We start from the raw sequence: 24,290 nt of genomic DNA on the forward strand, positions 1-24,290 counted from the left end.
TAGGTTTATTGTCATCTTCCATGAGTTTCAATTATGGATGATAAAGGATATGGATTATTTCCCATCTTCAGGTTTCACATTGACAAAAACAGATAAATCCATAGATCTAATAAAGCTAATCTCTAACCACTGCAATGCGAAACTGCAGCATTGCTTGGCTCCTGCATTAAATAATATGCTAATGACTTCAAACTTGAATGCCGCCAGACCTAGACTATTGATTATTACTATAAACCTTTGTGCAGTTGATATTTATATGCCTAGTGCAAATTAGTTTCTAAAAACCCTTCTAATTTTTAGTTAGTCAGTTCATTTTTCCAACGTTCACATCTCTGGTTAATCATTTTGATCTTGTTTATGTGCACCGCACACTAACACACAGGACCAAGAAGCTAATCTACAAGGCGTGTATCCTCAGCACATTGCATTATGGTAAAGAAAACCCGGACAACTTTACACATACCAAGACGAAAATGGCTCAATAACCTCCATCTTTGATTTCTACGACACAATCTTGGCATCACATGGAAAGGCAAAGTCAACAATGAAGCAATCCTTTCGAGAGCAAGCATAATGCTAATGAAGCAAAAAAATTCTTTGCTGGCTTGGGAATATACGCAGGATGGAAGACGGCCATAGATCTGAGATATACCACATAAGAAAGCGGCCTGTGCCAAGAGAGCAGCAGGGCACCCAAAACTTTGATTAAAAGACGCTGTCAAAAGCCCTCAACATGGATTGCGATGAGTGGTAAAACTCAGTTGACAATTGATGCAAATTGTTACATCATTTGTATGCAGGAATTCACCGCCATGATGACATGTGATTTCAGATGCTCCAAAGCAGACTCCAGCCTTGCAAGCGAAGTATCAGTAGAGACCATCCCATGGCATCAGAAAGGAACACATGTGTGGCACTTGTCGCAGACTTCTTGCCTTTCCTGAATCGGTTTGTTTGGTGCAGCAGATGATCTCATCTGATCTCGCCAAATTTCTGGGGCTGTACTATCATCTCTCACAGATGGAAGGATGCCAATCACAGTTTATGTTACATTTAGGCACATTGACAGAAACTTTTAGTGTAGGTGTGATGAATTAGCATGCCAGCTTTCTTCACTGAGACTACTGTATTTGAGGTACTCAGCAGGATAGTGTGCATGAGTGATTCACTGTGTCTTGTTTGCTGATCCACATATTTTATTTAACCACTTCTTAAAGAGAAGTTCTTGATCTTTCCTCGTGGAAGAGCTGCGTACATTTATGAAGTGAAAATCATTGGTGAGAACTGATGGGCAATACAGTATTGGTTTGTTGCACTGTCGGCCTTTCCTTTGGTACCATGCCGGACCAGGCAATTTCATTTCATTTAAAGTTTTTTTGCTTGCTGTTGCAAAATTTTCCTGAAATAGTTATATCAGGAGCATTCACAGCATATCATCAAGCTGATCGTGGTCCAATTGTTTTTACAGATCGTCTCGAGCAAGAAACTGATGAGACCACTCGTGCTGAAAAATGGAAAGCTTGCAGGGAAAGGAATAATCTCGGTAAAGACCTAAATTGCTTTAGACACTATGCTCACGTGGGATGTAGATTGAAATGCTAAACATTGAACATTGAAATGTTAAAGTTCGACAAGTTATTGTGGTAATGTTTCAGGCAATTTTTGATTTGTGAAGCTATTTGTAAGATTAAAGTAATTTTAATAGCTCAAACAATATTTTCAGTAGGTGTGTTTGCCTAAAGGTTCAGATGCATTAGGCGTTTAAGTAGGTTACATGAATATATAAGCACAAGACTGTACTGTACATCGCTTTGGGCAAAAGCATTATTGTTTGTCTATTGGGGTATAAAATCCTTGATGTAATCTTGAAAATTAGAATCTTAGTAAAATGTAAACCACCTGAGGGTGATTTTATTTCCAACATAATGTTCTAAGATCTTCTTTAGTTCTCTGCCTAAAACCAGATCCGTGTCAACTATTTGTCAAACGCACGGCTAAGTGACATGATTTTTAAAAAATTGCGGTTTGAGTGAGGAGGCCAGCATTGAGTCTGCCTCAGCTGGAATCGGGATCTAACTCCATAGTGTTGGTGTTATCTGCCTCACGCACTCTAACCATCTAATCAACTGAACTAATTAGCATTCCAGATTCTAAGATATGGTGGCAGAAATTGTACTTGCCCAATCTCCTGCATGTCATAGGTTAAATTCCACTTTTATTTGTAATTTTTAAGATGAGCAGCCTATAAATATTATTCAACTGGCACTGTGGCAACTTACTCTTACTTGAATGACCATATGAATCAATTGGTATTTAATTGTAATATTGTTATCAATAAACCTAATAAGAAGAAAGTAAATAGATTACTGAAAATTACTTTGGTTTTTCAATTCTCAGAGGCAGAATTATTGTAACTAAGCTAATTTTACACAACGTTTAAATCCTTGCAACAATATAGGCAAGTTTCCAAACCCAGACCATGGAAGGGTACTTTATAGGATCATGTGACTTAAAAAAAAAATCTCCTTGGCTTTTAGATTTTGGCAGAAGAAGTGAAAGATAACAGAATAGTAAACCTTCAAGTTCAAGCACGGAATCTGGATAAGAAGGTATTGTTAAACTTTGTCCAAAAATTATTATTTTTTTATAGACTCAACTGTGGCACAGTGGTTAGCACTGCTGCCTCACAGAGCCAGAGACCCGGATTCGATTCCAACCTAGTGGAACTGTGTGAAGTTTGCCCTAGGTGGATTGGCTATGCTAAATTGCTGCGAGGTGGGATTGCGCAGATAGGGCGGGGGATTGGACCTGTGAAGGGTAGTGCTCATTCAGAGGGTCAGTGCAGACGCGATGGGCTAAATGGCCTCCTTCTGCACTGTAGGGATTCTATGATCTGTTCTACCACAGCACATCTGTTTGTCCTGAGGAGGTAATGTTGGGCCTTCTTGCACTGTGAAGTCAAGTTGCTACAATTTAATAAAGTTGACTGGTTGCTAGTCCACTTCACATGAACAGTTATGATTCAACCACATTGATGTGAGACTGGAGTCACATTATAAATCAAACTAGGTTAGGGGTTGGGCTCCTTCCCTCAAGAACATCAAATGCTTTTTTTAATGTCAAACCTACAGCTGTGAGTGTCTATTACTGATATCAGCTTTTTAACTCTTGATATAATTTTTAAAAAGAATGAAAATTCTCAAACTTGTGCGATTTGAATTTCCACTCTCTGGATTATGAGCATCTGGATTATTTAGATAGGAACGATAACTGCTATAATAAAGTCCCACTTCCCACAATTATGTGGCCCTGGTCTTTGGAGCTTCTTTATTTTCAGTGTAAGGCATTAATAAATAAAGTTGTTGGTTTCCCTCTGCGAAAGTTGTTGGTTTACAATGTATTGTATTTATATCTAAACTATAATTGCTCCACTCTTTATTACTCCTGCTGGTGATGGTTAGGATCTCTTTGGAAAATCAGATCCTTATTTAGAGTTCCACAAACAGACTGAGGATGGAAAATGGCAAGTGGCATACAGGACAGAGGTAAGATATCTCTCCTCACAGATAACGGCCAGCACTTTGTTTTCATCAAATATTAACACACTGATAGTTTACTTTAGTGTTTCTTACGTGCAAGTTCTAATGGCTTATTTGAGGCTTTCAAAATAGTGGTACTTTTAATACATGTATTTCCTCCGGGTGCTGCAGTTTCCTCCCACAGCCCAAAGATGTGCAGGTTACATGGGGTTATGGAGCTACGAGGATAAGGTGGAGGAGTGGGCCTATGTGTGGTGCTCTTTCTCAGAGGGTCAGTGCAAACATGATGGGCTGAATGACCTCCTCCTGCACTGTAGGAATTTGATGATTCATGTTCTGTTGCAACTGGGTGGTCACGTGTACATAGAGATGATGTGGGCACAGAAAGTGACATGTTCATAGCGTGGGTATTCTTCCCCAACCCGTACAGATACACAGCATGTAAGAGCTACGAAAATTGTTAAATAAACCCTCTGTTTATTAGTCCCTTGTCGTCAGTCTATGCAACCCAGCAACTTCTATGGTTGATTTATCCAAGACTAGGGGCAGGATTTTTCGTGAAACCCACTGTGTGTTTTGCAAAGGCAGCCGCCATTGGGCAGCGGCAGACCTTCTGGTCCCACTGTTGTCAACAGGGGTTTCCTGTTGAATGCACCCCTCGCCACCGTGAAACCCACGTTGGGGGTGCGCCATCGGAGGGACCAGCAGAATGGCTGGAAAGTTCCGGTCTAGGTGTTAGACAAGCAGTTTGGCACCATGGGGGAATGAAGGGCTTGAGAAGTAGTAAAGAGTTGCAGCAGGTGGTGTTGACATAAACGTGGATGCTGACTTCCTGGCTTCAGATAATGTCGCCAACTTGTAAAGGGGAATAGGGGGAGGCAAATGGGATACTCCAGAAGTGATTGTTGTATACAAAATCATTATGGAATAATGTTTAAAATTTTATTTTGTTCTTTCAATTTCTTCTCTATTTCTTTTCAGGTCATAAAAAACAACTTGAATCCCAGTTGGAAAGCATTTAAAACCCCTTTGCATTCTCTCTGTAATGGTGACTTGCAGAGACCTGTCAAGGTATTCAGTTTTCCTTCAATAAATAACATTACATATACATATTCAAAAGATCAGTTCTCATTAATTGGAGGGATGAGAAAATATTTACACTGACATGATTGTGTAGCTATAGAGCAGGGATTTTCTTCCTACAGCTTGGCATGAAATTTGATCCCTCTGAGAGAAAGGCACCTGTTTTTCTAGCTTGGCATTGGTTGATGTGCTATTGCTTAACTGTGTGTGTAATTCCAGGTCCCACATTCCCTCACATGAATAGAGTTTGTGAATCCTGTGATTGTGTGGGTGGGACAGTGCTGTTGCCGGTATTGAAATTATAGCTTTTAAAAAAAGAAATTTACTGTTTTAACCCTGGAAACCTGTATTCGAGAATCTGTTTGAGATTTCGAAATGTTGACCTTTCTAAAATGTACATTTAACTATGCTTGACGAAGTGCCAAATTTTGATGGTGGGTGGGTGGGGTGGGGAGGGAGGGGAGGGGGGGGGGGGGGGGGGTAACTTAGGTCTGAATAATGCACACTGTTCCTACAGCATTGCAAATTAGCCAGCAATTTAAGAGTAAAGAAGTAATACCCATGAAATGTGAATGACCACAAATTACTAATCAATGTGCACGGTCTGCTATTAGCTTTGCAAAAACAGCAACCAAAACCCAGATGACGTTTGATTTTTAGAAGTTGCTGCATTTGCACTGTAAATGACCATTAAATTTGCCACAGAAAATTAAGGCCAGGAATTTCCCCAATATCGATAAAGGCCAACGTCAGGCGGGAAAAGCAGTGTTGAAGCTCCAGATGTCAATGGCCGTTTTCTCCTTATAGTGCATGCAGAACTTTGAAAACAGAAGTTTAAAGTCACAAGTCCCATGACGTATCGCTGGCGGGGTGACCTCTGAATTGCCCACCCCACCGTCAATTTAGACACTTGATGATCTGGAAACCATTGTTAAAGGCCAGTCTTGCGCACAGTGAACAAACCAGTTATCCAGGTGCAGCTCTACCCAGGCAGTGCCAGGATTATACCAGTGGTGATGCCAGGGAATCCTTTCTCTCCTCCTAGTGCTGCACTCACCTGAGATCCTCTGGAAGTACAGCTGGCCAGGTACACTCCTTCGGACAACAGTTATGCTTCACGCTGTTCTGACATCTCATCGCCGTGGATAGATTTTTTGACAGGGGGGTGTCGAGGGTGGAGAATGATTCCACCATTTGAGACAGATAATGATACGTGAATTTATTAGAATGTTCCCAAAGTTCAACATCGGAAACACAGCCCAGGGAGGGGATAATTGCATCATCCTTTCACGCCATGTAAAATGCAACATTGCAGGGTCTTTTAGTAAAATGGCAAGCAACGGTGTGTGCGCATTCAGGACCCTGACCTTCCCGTTGCTTGTCATTTTAACACAAGACCCTGCTCCCATGTCCACATGTCTGTCCTTGGCCTGCTGCAGTGTTCCAGTGAAGCTCAATGCAAACTGGAGGAACAGCATCTCATTTTTCGGTTAGGCACATTACAGCCTTCCGATCTGAACATCGAATTCAACAACTTCAGTTGATTTGCTCTACCCCACCTCGACCCCTTTATTTTCATTCCATTTCATTTTAACTGTCTTTTACCTTTTATTTCTTTCTTGTCTTCCTTACATATATATATATTTCCCCCCCCTTTCTTTACCTTTTCTCCCTTTTGCTTCCCCCATGTCATCTCTCCCACCCATGTCCCCTCCCCCACATCTACATCTGTCACAGCTTACCCTCCGATTTTAGCTTCTCTTATTCCCTCTGGGGACTGCCGATAGCACTCTTTTCCCTTGGTTTCTGCGGTTCGCGCCGCTCCACCTGCCGATCCCGGTGCGAACTGTGCGCTGCGGGATCCGTGCAAGCGCAGTTGCACTGGCGCCAATGAGGACATGCACAGCCGGTGCCAACACACGTATACGCAGTGGCCTCCTTCAGTGCGCCGGCCCCGACGCTAAAGGGGCCGGCGCGTAGGAAAGGAGGTCCCCAGCCACAGAGGCCGGCCCGTCGATCGGTGGGCCCCGATTGTGGGCCAGGCCACAAGGAGCCCCCCACCCCCCTTCCCACAGGCCACTACCCGACCCTTCCCTTCCACACCGAGGTCCCACCGGCCCAGAGCAGGTTAGAATGGTGCCGGCAGGACTCGGCTCTTTTCTTACGGCTGCCGGAGAATCGCCGGGCCAGCCGCGTAGAGCAGCCCGCGTCCGGCACCGTGCCAACCACGGCAGCACCACTGGCGCCGCGAACTGGCGTCGCGGCGGCGTGGACCATTCGCGGGGATTCTCCGGCCCGGCCCAGGGAGAATCCCGCCCCATGTGTCTGCTGCCCTTGTCCCTTTAGATATTAATGGCCATGGGTTTGGAAGGTGGTGCCTTAGGGACCTTTTACAAGTACTATCTGATCGCTACATACATGGAGTAAATTATAATGCAATTCTTAAACTTTCATAACAATTGGAATGACATCATAACTTAAACCTGTTGTCTCATCATCACATAAAAGCAAAAATTTAAATGTTTTTTTAAACTTTGAGTGACAGTCTTTTGTTACTCAGTTACATGAATTGGAATTGATGCATTTTATGGCAAATGCATAAATTTGTCGTGCTCTATGCAGCTTAGTCTGGTGAGATGCAGAGATTTGTGGCTTGCACTTTGACTCAAAAGTCATTTAAGGTTGCAATTTACATGAAAATGGTGTAATTCCTGAGGGTTGGGGTGAGGAAGGAATGTTTGCTCCTTTTACTAACAAACATCTTAACTTCTTTTGTCAGGTGGAATGCTATGACTATGATAATGATGGGTCACATGACTTAATAGGCACATTTGAAACCAATGTTGCCAAACTTCAAGAAGCATCACAGAATGCAGTAAGATTTCTTTTTAATTTTGGTTTCAATTGGTCACTGTTCAATAATTTAAAAAAAATTTTTTAGAGTACGGAAATCATTTTTTCCAATTAAGGGGCAATTTAGCGTGGCCAATCCTTTGGGTTGTGGGGGCGAAACCCATGCAAGCACGAGAAGAATGTGCAAACTCCACACGGACAGTGACCCAGAGCCATGATCGAACCTGGAACCTCGGCGTCGTGGGGCAGCAGTACTAACCACTGCACCACTGTGCTGCCCCCGTCACTGTTCAATAATGGGATGATGCTGAAATCTGCAGTTTTGATTTTGTGTGCATGCTTGCAATTTATATTTGGCTATAATCGAGTCTCGTCTATGATAAATTTTGTATGCTGTAATTGAATAGAAGCCAGACAACCCAACAGGTCTATGATGATGATTATGGTCCACTTGAGCTTCCTCCCACCTTGCATCATCTGCTATCAGCAGGTTTTTTTCTAATATAACTGATACTTTCTCTGACTGCCATCCTTCCACATTGTTGCTTTGGCAAAGAAAGCAATTATCCCAGTTCTGGCAGGGATTCCGCCCGCCTTTAACTAGGCTGGCAGGAGGGGTTCAATGGGTGGATGGAGATGGTAGTCCAGCTGGTCACCCTCCTTTGGTCTCAGGAACCCCTTTCCACATCGGGCGCACTCTCCCCTTCCCTCTGCCACAAGTTGCTCCCTTCCCCAAGGCCTTTCCATCCTGACCCCTCACACCACTCCCTCGGCATGACCTGCACTCTAAACCGTGAGACTCCCCACACTGAGTCCTGGACTCTGGAACTTAGAATCTGAAATCTGCTCTTAGTCCCTGCCGTGGCCACCGCTGGCGTGTCCTGGTGCTGCTGTGACTACAACGATGCCAGCCAATCAGATTGGCCAACAGCTCTCTGAATCAGGGCTTCCTCCTCCGTGAGGGGTGAAAATCCGACTCCAGCCAATTAAAGCGCTTCAGGGCCACCATGACACATTGGGAGAGTTCACTTCTCTTGATAGTTGCATTTGATTCTGGTGTGATTAAATTGCTTCACTTGTGTCCCTGTCTGGCGATATCATTGCCCATACATTGTGCAATTAAATTCACTTGCAAAAAATTAAGAGTTGAAATTAGTTTGGAGCTGAGGAATGATAGAAACCAGTCCTCTTGCTTTATTTGCACATTTGGTGAGCAAACAACATGGGATATGCCTCCACAGCTTGCTGAATAAGAAAATCTATTTGTGCCAGCAGTGACCCTTGGGTGACCGCGTGGGAGAGGTTAGAGTGAACTCCAGTGGGAGGGATGGGCAATTCTGACACCTGTGGAGTCGAAAATCACTTTTCCTTCTCCTGACTTCGAAAAAGGTGTTTTATTTTCCTAAACCGCTTTTAGTTGACAAACTGCTAATGAAGCCTGACTGAGGCAGGCTAACACTCACCCTGCCGATTGCTAACTAATTTTGTAAAGGGATCCTTCAGTGGATAGTAGATCCTCTGTTAATATATTCAAGGGGCACGTAGCAGTGGGACTAAAACCTGTGCAAATTGGGTGCGGTTCCCCCACTGCTGAAATTGAATGCTTTCTTGGGCATAAAATGGATACGAGGCAAAACAAGTTTTACCGCATAATACAGTGACCATGAATATTGTTATTTTATATTTTGGGAAGAAACGTTCAATTGTTTAAGCATTTTGATGTCAAAAGGAATTTTTCCTCTGCTGTTAGGTTATATAGTGAATGGTAGAACCCTCAAGAGTATTGAAAGTCAGAGAGATATAGGTGTACAGGTCCACAGGTCACTGAAAGGGGCAATACAGGTGGAGAAGAAGGCAAGAAGGCATACGGCATGCTTGCCTTCATTGGCCGGGGCATTGAGTATAAGAATTGGAAGTCATGTTGCAGCTGTATAGAACCTTAGTTAGGCCACACTTGGAGTATAGTGTTCAATTCTGGTCGCCACACTACCAGAAGGATGTGGAGGCTTTAGAGAGGGTGCAGAAGATATTTACCAGGATGTTGCCTGGCATGGAGGGCATTAGCTATGAGGAGCGGTTGAATAAACTCGGTTTCTTCTCACTGGAACGACGGAGGTTGAGGGGCGACATGATAGAGGTCTACAAAATTATGAGGGGCATACACAGAGTGGATAGTCAGAGGCTTTTCCCCAGGGTAGAGGGGTCAATTACTTGGGGGCATAGGTTTAAGGTGCGAGGGGCAAGGTTTAGAGGAGATGTACGAGGCAAGCTTTTTTACAGAGGGTAGTGGGTGCCTGGAACTCGCTGCCGGGGGAGGTGGTGGAAACAGGGACAAAAGTACCATTTAAGGGGCATCTTGACAAATGCATGAATAGGATGGGATTAGAGGAATGCGGACCCAGGAAGCGTAGAAGATTTTAGTTTAGACGGGCAGCATGGTCGGCACGGGCTTGGAGGGCCGAAGGGCCTGTTCCTGTGCTGTACTTTTCTTTGTTCTTTGTTCAGTAGTATCACATTACTATCTTGAGGAGATACTGCAGTACGATTCTGATATTCATGCTTCTCTCACAGACGGAGTTTGAATGTATTAATCCCAAGAAAAAACAGAAAAAGAAGAATTACAAAAATTCAGGAACTGTGATTGTTAAATCATGTCAGGTATGTTTGGATTTTTCTTTTGTTTAATAAAATGTTTCTAAATTAAGCTAACATAGTATCATGGGAATATACCCCTTGTGTGATTTTGAGCTAATCATAGAATCTCTACAGTGCAGAAGGAGTCTATTCGGCCCATCGTGTCTTCACCAAACCTCTGAAAGGGCACCCCATCTAGGATCAGGCCCTCACCCTAAACCCTGTAGTCCCGCAACTGCATTAACCTTTTATAATAAGAACATTTATTGTCACAAGTAGGCTTACATTAACACTGCAATGAAGTTACTGTGAAATTCCCCTAGTCGCCCCACTCCGGCGCCTGTTCAGGTACGCTGAGGGAGAATTCAGAATGTCCAATTCGGGACTTGTGGAAGGAAACCGGAGCATCCGGAGGAAACCCACGCAGACACTGGGAGAACGTGCAGACTCCACACAGACAGTGATCCAAGCCGGGAATCGAACCTGGGACCCTGGCGCTGTGAAGCAACAGGGCTAACCACTGTGTTATTTTGGACACTCCCCTGGTTTAGGGGCTGTTTAGCACAGGGCTAAATCGCTGGCTTTGAAAGCAGACCAAGGCAGGCCAGCAGCACGGTTCAATTCCCGTAACAGCCTCCCCAAACAGGCGCCGGAATGTGGCGACTAGGGGCTTTTCACAGTAACTTCAGTGAAGTCTACTTGTGACAATAAGCGATTTTCATAAGGGACAATTTAGCATGGCCAGTCCACCTAACCTGCACATCTTTGGATTGTCAGAGAACCCAGAGGAAATGCAAGCAGACACAGAGAGAAAATGAGAAGTCCACAGAGTCAGCCGATGCTGGAATTGAACCTGGGTTCCTGCCGCTGAGAGGCAGCACTGCTAACCACTGTGCCACTCTGTTGCCCATGGATTAGCTTAGCTACCCAGGCAGTAAACCTGGACATGTAATTATTTTCCTTTATTTTCCAGTGTTAAGATTAAGTGCAGAAAATAAATTGGCATTTATATGGCACTTCTCACTTCCTTGGTAAGTTCCAAAATACTACACGATAAATGAACAACTACACAGCTTTGTAGGCAACTGATACAGTCAATTTGTGCTCCACAAGTTAACACATTGAGATTAATAATCAATTAATTATCTTAATTTGGAGGTGTGAGTTGAGCGATCAATGTGGACTATGACATCAATAGAATTCAACATTCTTCAAAGAATGTACATCTAAAATTGACCTTGGTGTATTGCATTTGAAAGACAGCTCCTACCAAAATAGCAGCCCAGCTTATATGCGTGAGTCACCAATGAGACTGGAACTTGCGAAAGTTTCATTCAGAGACAAATCCTACTGCAAGATCAAGCTAGCAATGCAAATTATTTTCCTCAATGTGACTTGCTTTCTGCAGTCCATACTTGAAATAGTTGCACTGGGCAGCAAAGCCATTTTCCCTCACTCCTATATTAAATATTTTACATAATACAACTAAATAGAACAAGAACATACAGTGCAGAAGGAGGCCATTCGACCCATCGAGTCTACACCGACCCACTTAAGCCCTCACTTCCACCCTATCCCCGTAACCCCTCCTAACCTTTTGGACACTGAGGGCAATTTAGCATGACCAATCCACCTAACCTGCACGTCTTTGGACTGTGGGAGGAAACCGGAGCACCTGGAGGAAACCCACGCAGACACAGGGAGAATGTGCAGACTCCGCACAGACCGTGACTCAGCAGGAAATCGAACCTGGGACCCTGGCGCTGTGAAGTCACAATGCTAGCCATTTGTGCTACCGTGCTGCCCATGGTATCTACGTAACTTATTAAAAAAAACTGTATTGTCTTTGCCAAGTCAAATTTGCATAATTTGAACACTTTCACTCTTTGAATGCTGAACTTTGGTAACTATGTTTTTAATTATTCGTAATTACTAATGCGGAAACATAAGGAGAATTTTGAGTTTGAGGAGAGAAGGACTAAACTGACCAAAATGTCTTGGCATCAATCCAATGATCTGGAGGTAAAATATCTGCTAAGAAGCCTTCAGTTTGACCCTTGGTGTGTTGTGGGCTAGAAAATCCGGACTGAAGTGCACTGGATGCATGCTAACTAAAGGACTGTAGTTAATTGTGACATCTCCAAAGGTAGAATGATCAGCGGTCTAAATGAGAATTTGTATTCACTGACCCCCCCCCCCTTTCTGAGGAAGATCACCTCAGTGCCATATATAGCATCCCAAGTGTAGCCTGCAGCCATTGTGACTTATTTTACCATCAATTTCATACAACCCACAACCGTTCCAGAAACTAAATAAAAGACCGTGAGAGAAACAAGAGACCAGGATAAAAGAGTAGTCCGAGAAAGATTAATTTAAAGACAGGTGAGCAGGTGACTGTCTTTTCCAAATTGCCATACTGATCACCATGGGAGATTATTAAATTGGAATTAATCAATCAAGTGATTGTTGAATAAAATCCATAGCAAATTTGACAATGTGCATTGTCATTTTTTGCCACATGTTAATCCAATTAAATGTTTCATCAACAGATTGTGAAAGAATATTCTTTCCTGGACTACGTTATGGGTGGCTGTCAGATGAACTTTACTGTAAGCAAATTTTATTTAAAATTTTAAATGAATTACTTTAGTATCAGTGGAACTTGATGTATTCTCCGTGGCAACTTGTATAAATTGAAGTTGTTGGATAACATACACCCTTCAAGATCTCAACCAAGTAATTTAATGAAACTATTGATTACATAGCTAGTGCAAAGATCAGCTCAATTTAATATTTGAAAATAAAACAGAAGATTATTAAAACACTCAGCAGGTCAGGCAGAATTTTTGGAAAGAGAAACTAATAGGCTAGGTCATAGTTACCCAAACCTTTCGAGCCGCGGAACCCCTTGTGACGTCCCAAGAGTATCGGGGAACCCTAAGCATTCTTCTAACATCAGCTGTTTTTCCTTTGCTGCGATATAGGTGTGAACATAGAAATCAAATGTAAACAAGTCTTTCTAGCTGTATCAATGCATATGTCAGGAATTTGGAAGAGGCACACAGTCACAGATACATTCACCACCTCCATAACCCTCTCACATTAAACCCTGGCCAAGCCATCCTCCCCCGGCCCTTTAACGTTAACCATTGGAAGTGGTTAATAACAGAAATGTTATTTCTGGGTTTCCTAACCATTTAATACAAGTAAGCGAGATGTTGACCTGCTTGAGGTGTTCTCTGCCCCAGCTTTTAAAAGCACACACCAAGCATGTAATTTGGGAGTTGGGAGCATAACAGAAGCAATTTGCAGAATGAAATTCAGATGTTCAAAGGCTGTGCCTTGTTTTAGTGACAGCTCACTGTCTGTGCTTTGGAGGGAGCAGAGAGAAGAGCGTTGCCTTTTCAAGTGGCCAGATCACTGGACTGATGGAACTTGAGTGAACCTCGCAACTGTGAGAGCATTCTGGTAGCATTGAGTGCATCATATATGGCCACTTCCAACTCCTTCTCATTGACGTCTGAAGAGGCTCCTTGCACCTGTTCCACCTGCAGGTCCAAACTTTGCTGCAATGTAAGTTTGTGCAGAACTCTGCATACCACGGCCATTCTAGAGAACATGCCTGATGTGTATGATGGGATCTCCAGATATGTCCAGGCACCTGAGTGTTTTCAGCAGACCAATGACTTTTTGGTGATATATATTTTCATGGCTTTCATTGTATTGCTCCGAGGCCTCATTGGTTGGATTCCTCATTTGTGTCATCAACAATGTTGTAATTAGGCAGCCAGCCACCAAACTACTTTTGAGGTACCTATCCGGGAGGTTTAACTGGCACAGATTGAAAATATCACAATAGAATCCCTACAATGCAGAAGGAGGCCATCAGCGTCTCAGGTCTACACTGACCCTCTGAAAGAGCACCCTACCTAGGCCCACTCCACCACCCTATCCCTGTAACCCCACCTAACATTTGGACACTAAGGGGCAATTGGTCTTTGCCAATCCACCTAACATGCACATCTTTGGACTGTGGGAGGAAATCAGAGCACCAAGTGGGAACTCACGCAGATACTGGGAGAATGTGCAAACTCCACAGACAGTTACCAGAGTCTGAATTAAACCCTGTTCCCTGGCGCCGTGAGACAGAGGTGCTAAAAACTGTGTCATTCTCTTGGCAGCTGCCTGGGAATCTTGTCCTCACCTGTATAAAATTTTTTGTTTTGGATGTACATCAATAGTACATTGATGAAGTGGACGTACTTTGATGATGGATATCCCTGGGTGTTGAGTGTTTTAATCACTGCCTGTGTACAGTAAATGATGCCATGCGACTGTGGGAAGTCAGCCAAGCTGAAACCTAACGCAAAGCATCTGCTCATTCTGACTAGTGCCATCGCGGGAAAAGTAAATATAATTATCAGCCCTCAGGCCAAAAAGCCATCAATCATCCATTTGGTAAAGAGCGACTTCTTCAAAAAAGGCTGCAAATGTCTGCCCCAAAGTTAATTGTATAACAATTGTGGTTCATTATATGCAGATGGACGATGTTGATTGCGTTGTTACTTGAGTACATATGTAAAGGGATATTTTGGATGCGATCTAATAAAAATAAAAATTTGGCCCCTTCAAGGCCACACTTTGCCGCGGAGCTTCTCAGTGCAAAAAGGGATTGGGAAGCCAATTGCCAAATTGCCCCCTTATCTCACAAATTCCAAAGCGACCACCCCAACTCCCCTGCAGGGGGATCCTCGGGAGCAGGGGGGGTGGTGTACCCCGTAAGATACGGACAGGCCTCCTCTGGGCCTGATTCCTGGTGCAGGCACCATGCCAGTCTGGCACCCTGGCAGTGCCTCTGCCAAAGTGGCAATGCCACCTGGGCACGCAGGCAGAGCCAGGCTGGCACTGTCAGGTAGCACCAACAGTGCCAGGGCAGCACCAGCAGTGCCAGGGTGCCACTTTGCCCAGTAGCCAACCACCCGGGGGACCCGCTCACCTGGGAGATTCCCCCCCCCCCCAGGTACCATTCCACCTGGTCCCTGTTTGTGGGAACAACAACTGAACGGCGCGCAATGGGGTCTCCTCGGTGAGGCCAGTACTTGCGGGTGGCTTTTCGATCCGCTGAAGGCAGAAGTAAGTTAGCTTCTAAGCCGACTTCACTCTTGTAAGATCGCCATATCCGCGAGATCTGGTTAGATCTCACGAGGTGTAACGGCTGATGGGAAGCCCAGGGGGGGATTCTTCTCGTGGCATTTACCAGCCGCGTCGTACCCCCGTTCAGGCGCCCTTTATTTTATGGGTGATCAAAAGAGAATCTAAAGCGACACCTACTGTCACTGGGGTGAGGATTGAATTAGGTGCTTACAATGTTTCCCTCAGAAAAAGTTTAAACTGAGTAAAGATTGATTCTGGTTTTATTCTTTACAAACTGGCTGTCAGAGGTTTTAATTCACTGAGCACCTGGGAAGGTTTATACTCTAGCTGTAGTGTGCCTGGGCATGGTCTGCAGTGAGCTGCATTTCTCGGTTGATCCCATACTCTTCCATTGAACTACATTTCTGTGTCGTTGTTGCTGCTGTTGGTGCTGGTCATCATCTTGGGTTCATCTGAGATGGGGCCGGAAAGTGGAGCTGAGTCCACAAAAGATCAGCCATGACCTCATTGAATGGTGGAGCAGGCTCGAGGGGCCAGATGGCCTACTCCTGCTTCTAGTTCTTATATGGAGTAACATGATGTAAGCAGCACCCACGTTGATCTAATAGGTCAGAACTTCAAAGTGCAGATCAGATGCGTAAACCTCCTAAGTTATAAAACTAACCTCCCGGCACAAGTACTATTAGTAAAGCCTTTAACACAAACAGGCAAGAAAGCAACTGAGAGTTTTATGTACTTATTGGCATATTTCCCTGCCATGTTCCCAGTGCCCACAATTGGCACCATGTTCTCACCTTGCTTCCCTGAGAAGTTCAAGAAATACTGGGAAATACACAAACCCACAATTGCAAAAGTAGTGTGGTTGTTGTTGATCAATTAACATATTGAAATTGACAATACCGAAGGGATAAACAGTACAAAATTGGAAAGTAAGAATACTGGTCAGAACTATTTTTCCTATTGGGTATCAAGCTGGTTTGGAAAGGCTGGGGGTGCAGTCAGAGTGCAACCTAATACATAGAACATAGAACATAGAACATAGAACATACAGCACAGAACAGGCCCTTCGGCCCACGATGTTGTGCCGAACCTTTGTCCTAGATTAATCATAGATTATCATTGAATCTACAGTGCAGAAGGAGGCCATTCGGCCCCACTGAGTCTGCACCAGCTCTTGAAAAGAGCACCCTACCCAAACTCAACACCTCCACCCAACACCAAGGGCAATTTGGACATTAAGGGCAATTTATCATTGGCCAATTCACCTAACCCGCACATCTTTGGACTGTGGGAGGAAACCGGAGCACCCGGAGGAAACCCACGCAGACACGGGGAGGACGTGCAGACTCCGCACAGACAATGACCCAAGCCGAAATCGAACCTGGGACCATGGATCTGTGAAGCAATTGTGCTATCCACAATGCTACCGTGCTGCCCTTAAGAACAAATAAATCTACACTATATCATTTTCCCGTAATCCATGTACCTATCCAACAGCTGCTTGAAGGTCACTAATGTTTCCGACTCAACTACTTCCACAGGCAGTGCATTCCATGCCCCCACTACTCTCTGGGTAAAGAACCTACCTCTGATATCCCTCCTATATCTTCCACCTTTCACCTTAAATTTATGTCCCCTTGTAATGGTGTGTTCCACCTGGGGAAAAAGTCTCTGACTGTCTACTCTATCTATTCCCCTGATCATCTTATAAACCTCTATCAAGTCGCCCCTCATCCTTCTCCGCTCTAATGAGAAAAGGCCTAGCACCCTCAACCTTTCCTCGTAAGACCTACTCTCCATTCCAGGCAACATCCTGGTAAATCTTCTTTGCACCTTTTCCAGAGCTTCCACATCCTTCCTAAAATGAGGCGACCAGAACTGTACACAGTACTCCAAATGTGGCCTTACCAAAGTTTTGTACAGCTGCATCATCACCTCATGGCTCTTAAATTCAATCCCTCTGTTAATGAACGCGAGCACACCATAGGCCTTCTTAACAGCTCTATCCACTTGAGTGGCAACTTTCAAAGATGTATGAACATAGACCCCAAGGTCTCTCTGCTCCTCCACAATGCCAAGAACTCTACCGTTAACCCTGTATTCCGCATTCATATTTGTCCTTCCAAAATGGACAACCTCACACTTTTCAGGGTTAAACTCCATCTGCCACTTCTCAGCCCAGCTCTGCATCCTATCTATGTCTCTTTGCAGCCGACAACAGCCCTCCTTACTATCCACAACTCCACCAATCTTCGTATCGTCTGCAAATTTACTGACCCACCCTTCAACTCCCTCATCCAAGTCATTAATGAAAATCACAAACAGCAGAGGACCCAGAACTGATCCCTGCGGTACACCACTGGTAACTGGGATCCAGGCTGAATATTTGCCATCCACCACCACTCTCTGACTTCTATCGGTTAGCCAGTTCGTTATCCAACTGGCCAAATTTCCCACTATCCCATGCCTCCTTACTTTGTGCAGAAGCCTACCATGGGGAACTTTATCAAATGCCTTACTAAAATCCATGTACACTACATCCACTGCTTTACCTTCATCCACATGCTTGGTCACCTCCTCAAAGAATTCAATAAGATTTGTAAGGCAAGACCTACCCCTCACAAATCCGTGCTGACTATCCCTAATCAAGCAGTGTCTTTCCAGATGCTCAGAAATCCTATCCTTCAGTACCCTTTCCATTACTTTGCCTACCACCGAAGTAAGACTAACTGGCCTGTAATTCCCAGGGTTATCCCTAGTCCCTTTTTTGAACAGGGGCACGACATTCGCCACTCTCCAATCCCCTGGTACCACCCCTGTTGACAGTGAGGACGAAAAGATAATTGCCAACGGCTCTGCAATTTCATCTCTTGCTTCCCATAGAATCCTTGGATATAACCCGTCAGGCCCGGGGGACTTGTCTATCCTCAAGTTTTTCAAAATGCCCAACACATCTTCCTTCCTAACAAGTATTTCCTCGAGCTTACCAATCTGTTTCACACTGTCCTCTCCAACAATATCGCCCCTCTCATTTGTAAATACAGAAGAAAAGTACTCATTCAAGACCTCGCCTATCTCTTCAGACTCAATACACAATCTCCCGCTACTGTCCTTGACAGTATTGTCACCTAATGCATTGAGGTTAAATGCAGAAGTCGGTGGGTTGGAACAATAGAGGTTTTTTTCAGGACTTCTCGCCATCCATTCGCCTTTAAACCCATATTAAAGTTTCTCCAAATCTTTCGGGTCAATTACCTTTCACCAGACCCCACATATTTGCAAAGTACACTGACAGTACCTACTAATAAAAGATCCATAATTCGTAACTTGGAGAGGATAAACCAATTATTTCATTTTTTAAACTTTTTTTTAATAAATATTTTATTGAAAATTTTTGGTCAACCAACACAGTACATTGTGCATCTTTTACACAATATTATAACAACACAAATAACAATGACCTATTTTATAAACAAAAATGAATAAATAATAAATAACAAAAATGAAAACTAACCCTAATTGGCAACTGCCTTATCACAAGTAACACTCTCCAAAAATATAATTTAACAGTCCAATATATAATTATCTGTCGCAACGACCTATACATATTATACAGTATATATTAACAACCCTGAGAGTCCTTCTGGTTCCTCCTCCCCCCCCCCCCCCCCCCCCCCCGATCCTGGGCTGCTGCTGCCTTCTTTTTTCCATCCCATCTATCTTTCTGCGAGGTACTCGACGAACGGTTGCCACCACCTGGTGAACCCTTGAGCCGACCCCCTTAGAACGAACTTAATCCGCTCTAGCTTTATAAACCCCGCCATGTCATTTTTCCAGGTCTCCACCCCCGGGGGCTTGGCTTCTTTCCACATTAACAATATCCTGCGCCTGGCTACTAGGGACGCAAAGGCCAAAACATCGGCCGCTCTCGTCTCCTGCACTCCCGGCTCTTGTGCAACCCCAAATATAGCCAACTCCCAGCTTGGTTCGACCCGGACCCCCACTACTTTTGAAAGCACCTTTGTCACCCCCATCCAAAACCCCTGTAGTGCCGGGCATGACCAAAACATATGGGTATGATTCGCTGGGCTTCTCGAGCACCTCGCACACCTATCCTCCACCCCAAAAAATTTACTGAGCCGTGCTCCAGTCATATGCGCCCTGTGTAATACCTTAAACTGAATCAGGCTTAGCCTGGCACACGAGGACGACGAGTTTACCCTGCTTAGGGCATCTGCCCACAGCCCCTCCTCGATCTCCTCCCCCAGCTCTTCTTCCCATTTCCCTTTTAGTTCATCTACCATAGTCTCCCCTTCGTCCCTCATTTCCCTATATATATCTGACACCTTACCATCCCCCACCCATGTCTTTGAGATCACTCTGTCCTGCACCTCTTGTGTCGGGAGCTGCGGGAATTCCCTCACCTGTTGCCTCGCAAAAGCCCTCAGTTGCATATACCTGAATGCATTCCCTTGGGGCAACCCATATTTCTCGGTCAGCGCTCCCAGACTCGCAAACTTCCCATCCACAAACAGATCTTTCAGTTGCGTTATTCCTGCTCTTTGCCACATTCCATATCCCCCATCCATTCCCCCCGGGGCAAACCTATGGTTGTTTCTTATCGGGGACCCCCCCAAGGCTCCAGTCTTTCCCCTATGCCGTCTCCACTATCCCCAAATCTTCAGTGTAGCCACCACCACCGGGCTTGTGGTGTAGTTCCTCGGTGAGAACGGCAATGGGGCTGTCACCATAGCCTGTAGGCTAGTCCCCCTACAGGACGCCCTCTCTAATCTCTTCCACGCCGCTCCCTCCTCCTCTCCCATCCACTTACTCACCATTGAAATATTAGCGGCCCAATAATACTCACTTAGGCTCGGTAGTGCCAGCCCCCCCCCTATCCCTGCTACGCTGTAAGAATCCCTTCCTCACTCTCGGGGTCTTCCCGGCCCACACAAAACCCATGATGCTCTTTTCAATCCTTTTAAAAAAAGCCTTCGTGATCGCCACCGGGAGGCACTGAAACACAAAGAGGAATCTCGGGAGGACCACCATCTTAACCGCCTGCACCCTCCCTGCCAGTGACAGGGATACCATATCCCATCTCTTGAAATCCTCCTCCATCTGTTCCACCAACCGCGTTAAATTTAAAACCTATGCAATGTGCCCCAATTCTTAGCTATCTGGACCCCCAGGTAACGAAAGTCCCTTGTTACCTTCCTCAACGGTAGGTCCTCTATTTCTCTACTCTGCTCCCCTGGATGCACCACAAACAACTCACTTTTCCCCATGTTCAATTTATACCCTGAAAAATCCCCAAACTCCCCAAGTATCCGCATTATTTCTGGCATCCCCTCCGCCGGGTCTGCCACGTATAGTAGCAAATCGTCCGCATACAAAGATACCCGGTGTTCTTCTCCTCCTCTAAGTACTCCCCTCCACTTCTTGGAACCCCTCAACGCTATCGCCAGGGGCTCAATCGGCAGTGCAAACAATAATGGGGACAGAGGGCATCCTTGCCTTGTCCCTCTATGGAGCCGAAAATATGCAGATCCCCGTCCATTCGTGACCACGCTCGCCATTGGGGCCCTATACAACAGCTGCACCCATCTAACATACCCCTCTCCAAACCAAATCTCCTCAACACCTCCCACAAATAATCCCCATTTTTTTTTAACTTCTAACCAGAGATCAGTACCTTAGTAAAGTCCATAAATGTATAAAACAAAAGCCTAAAGGAATGACTCATGGAATGTAATAAGTGTGTTTACTTACCTTGCTTTTTAAAAAAGATTTCCAATTGAGGAACAGTTTAGTGTGTCCAATCCCCATACCCTGCACATCTTTGGATTATGGTGGGGAGAATGTGCAAACTCCACATGGACAGTGACCTATGGCTGGGATTGAACCCGGGTCCTCGACGGCGTGAGGCAGCAGTGCTCAACACTGTGCCACCGTGCTGCCCAGGTTTACTTACCTTGCTGAACAATTACAGGAAATGGTGTGTATATATTCAGAAAATTATTTTTGTCTCTTCATGCCCAGGTGGGTATCGATTTCACAGGCTCCAATGGGGATCCTCGCTCACCTGACTCGCTACATTATATAAATCCGAATGGATTTAATGAATATCTGATGGCAATCTGGTCTGTGGGAATGGTCGTTCAAGATTATGATACGTAATGTATTCTTGTTTATTTTGTTAATTGTATTACTGTGATAAAACAGGATGCTACGAATACCGGAAGAATTTGACCCAACATGAATGAAGTAATAAATGCTCATGTTCTTTTCCGTTCATTTATAGTTATTAGCACATTTCCAAAAGATACCAATGAAATTTGTTTTCTTGTTGAGTTGAGCCCAATTTATTTTTAGCAGATCCACTCTTTCTCACTTCTCAATCACTGATACAAATATTGAGCCGTATAGTGTGTAAGTTTCAGAAATAACGTTTGAGATATACATCGTCATTTGCGTTGTGTAGGTAAATTGTTTTAAAATGCATAAAAATAATCCTGCAATTTGAAATTGTTAAATCCACAATGCAAACATGTTAATTATTTTCTCACTGTCTATGGTCAGATGTAATAGAATATACGTGCCATCAACTGACAAACACAGATGTAATTAGAGATTGAGGTTGCCGATGTGTCAGCATATCAAATGTTGGTACATGGTGACAGTTTCTCAAGAAGATAATGTTGTAACTCCTGGCTTTCTAAGGACTGGGCCAAATCTACATCGGCCTTTAAAAACCTATATTTCACGTTGTTGTTTTTGACCTAATGGTGTTGGGCTATAATGAACAAGTTTATAATGAACAAGTTTTAAGTGAACAACAGGCTTTTGTTTATTTTGTCCTTGCTTTGAATATTTATCTGACACACTTTAGCAAACATACACATTTCTGTACTTTCTTTTTAAAGGACAGTATTTAAAAGAGAAATGGAAATTAAATGGAGTCCTATTTAGGGCGCGTTTACCGGAATTTTTCCCTGCGCTTGTAGCACCGAGAATGGCCCTGCTATTAAACGGGACTCTGCTTTTTTGGGCCTTGGCGAGGAACGTTTCACTGAGACTGCACTTGGACCCATTTCCTGCACTAACATGCTTACCAGTGCAGGAAGAGATCAAATGGCGTGCCAATCTTTGGACCCCCTCACCACAGCCTCCATACTCCCAATTAAGGATCCTCAAGCCCCGATACCCACTTCATAAGAGCAAGGCACTGACAGACCTGATCCCTGGCCTAAGCAAGATGCCAGGTGGGCACCTTGACACTGGCAGCCTGGCCGTGCCACCTAGGCACCCTGACACTACTGGGGTGGCACACAGGTGGCACTGCCTGGGTGGTATTTGGAGTGCCAGGGTACCATCCTGCCCAGATGCCGAACACCTGGGGGCCTCGATCACCCCCCCCCCCCCCCCCCCCCCAATCTCCCAAGTGCCATCTTCTGGTCCATGTTTGTGGAATCCAATGCTAAACGGCGCCCACTCTGGGTCTCCGGAGAATGGCTGTTAGGACCCGTGTCTTGGGTAACTTCGGTGCAGATATATTCAAGTGAATCTAACTACTCGAATATGCAAATTTTGATCACGCCCATTGAGGGCGAGATCCAGATCGCGATGCCTCCTTAAATATCACGAGGCGTAATGAGTGTCGTGAATTTTACCGACCTCGTTGTGTCCCGAGTCGGGTGCAACGAGGCCGTTAGATCACATGCCAAGTTGCATCATCAAGGTTTGTTCTGATGTTTAATTAACCTCAGGACTTGTCTAAAGTTAGTTAGATACAAATACTGTCAATGAACCGCAGCAATTAGATTTTGCGGCCTTAAATTTATAAGCAGCAAGATTTTAGCAACAGAATATTACGTGTTGTATCCTTTTTTAAAAATAAAATGTGGAACCATTAACTTGTGAATAGCTTCATTGGATGGCTAACAGTTACATGAATACAAATACAGGGACAAAAAATTGTTTTTCTCAAAAAATGTTTTGTTCCTATTGAATTCAAAATGATTGCTCTGAGGAAGTTGCTACTAAGAAATGCACAAGAGTCTGCTGGGGAGACTTTTTTTTTCTCCTTTCCTAGTCCAGCTCCAGTGGAAATTACCCACAAGGTTATCACTGAGCTTGTAAGCCTATAACATTGAGAGAGTTGCATCATTCTGTAACATTACAATTCACTGGACCATCCCTGTCATCTTGTATGAGCTGTGCTATAAACAATTAGCACTTTTCCTGCAGAAGTGAAGAATCACTGGCCCAAATTTCCTTGGGCTTGTGAAAGGTGAATCAAGCTCTCTCCTGACTTCTGAAATGCCAGGCTGCCTCTGAAATCCATTCCTGGCACATTTCTTTCCTCTGAGAGATGAAGGAGGGGGAGGGATTGGCTTTTGCAAGCCATGGTGCAATGTGGGAGGAGTGCTGGTGCGGAGGAAGCTGGTTTGAAGGCCTGCCTTAGTTCTGAGACAACAGTCCAACTCCCTACGTTATTTATGTGCCCCCTAATCTTCAACTCCCCCCCCCCCCCCCCCAACCCCCCATGCCTGCTCTATGTATCCTCCATAGACACTTACCCAGTGCCCACTATGTACAGTCCTCAGGATCCATGTGATACAAATGGGAATTCTTTTAAATGTAACTGAAACATACCTGTAACAATTTAATAAAACTCGTTCAAACAATTGTCATTGATATGGCAATAAAGCTTTAATCCTATACAAAAAATAGTTAGGTGGTCATTAAGTGGTGTAACCAAACAACTATGACAATTAAAAAACACGTAAGTGACAGATAATGTTATTGCAACACCCCCTGTTGCTCCTCTAAACAATTGTATAAACAGACCATCTACTGAGCTGAGTATTCCCATTAGCTTTTGGAACTCAAGTCAAGCATTTATAATGGCCACAGCTGTCAAAAGTTTTAGCTGGCAGCAGCTGACCCTGAAGCCAAAAGACGGATGGTGTTAGTTTTCTGTTTCAAATTAATCAATTGAGTGGAGACGGTGTTTTATTAACC

At 44.3% G+C, this 24,290-nt stretch overlaps 1 protein-coding gene across 2 annotated transcripts in view; it reads left to right on the forward strand.

The window, feature by feature from the left end:
- The window catches only part of LOC140385622 (copine-3-like), a 122,900-nt gene that overhangs the window by 67,174 nt on the left and 31,436 nt on the right, over positions 1-24,290 (forward strand). For both annotated transcript variants that reach the window (XM_072467955.1, XM_072467954.1), the window contains exons 4-11: positions 1,469-1,543; positions 2,538-2,609; positions 3,462-3,545; positions 4,521-4,610; positions 7,402-7,497; positions 10,047-10,133; positions 12,659-12,718; positions 21,306-21,439. In XM_072467955.1, coding sequence (XP_072324056.1) covers positions 1,469-1,543; positions 2,538-2,609; positions 3,462-3,545; positions 4,521-4,610; positions 7,402-7,497; positions 10,047-10,133; positions 12,659-12,718; positions 21,306-21,439 — 698 coding nt within the window. The remainder of the gene's footprint in view (positions 1-1,468; positions 1,544-2,537; positions 2,610-3,461; positions 3,546-4,520; positions 4,611-7,401; positions 7,498-10,046; positions 10,134-12,658; positions 12,719-21,305; positions 21,440-24,290) is intronic.

This window comes from Scyliorhinus torazame, chromosome 11, assembly GCF_047496885.1.
Source record: "Scyliorhinus torazame isolate Kashiwa2021f chromosome 11, sScyTor2.1, whole genome shotgun sequence".
Lineage (NCBI taxonomy): Eukaryota > Metazoa > Chordata > Chondrichthyes > Carcharhiniformes > Scyliorhinidae > Scyliorhinus > Scyliorhinus torazame.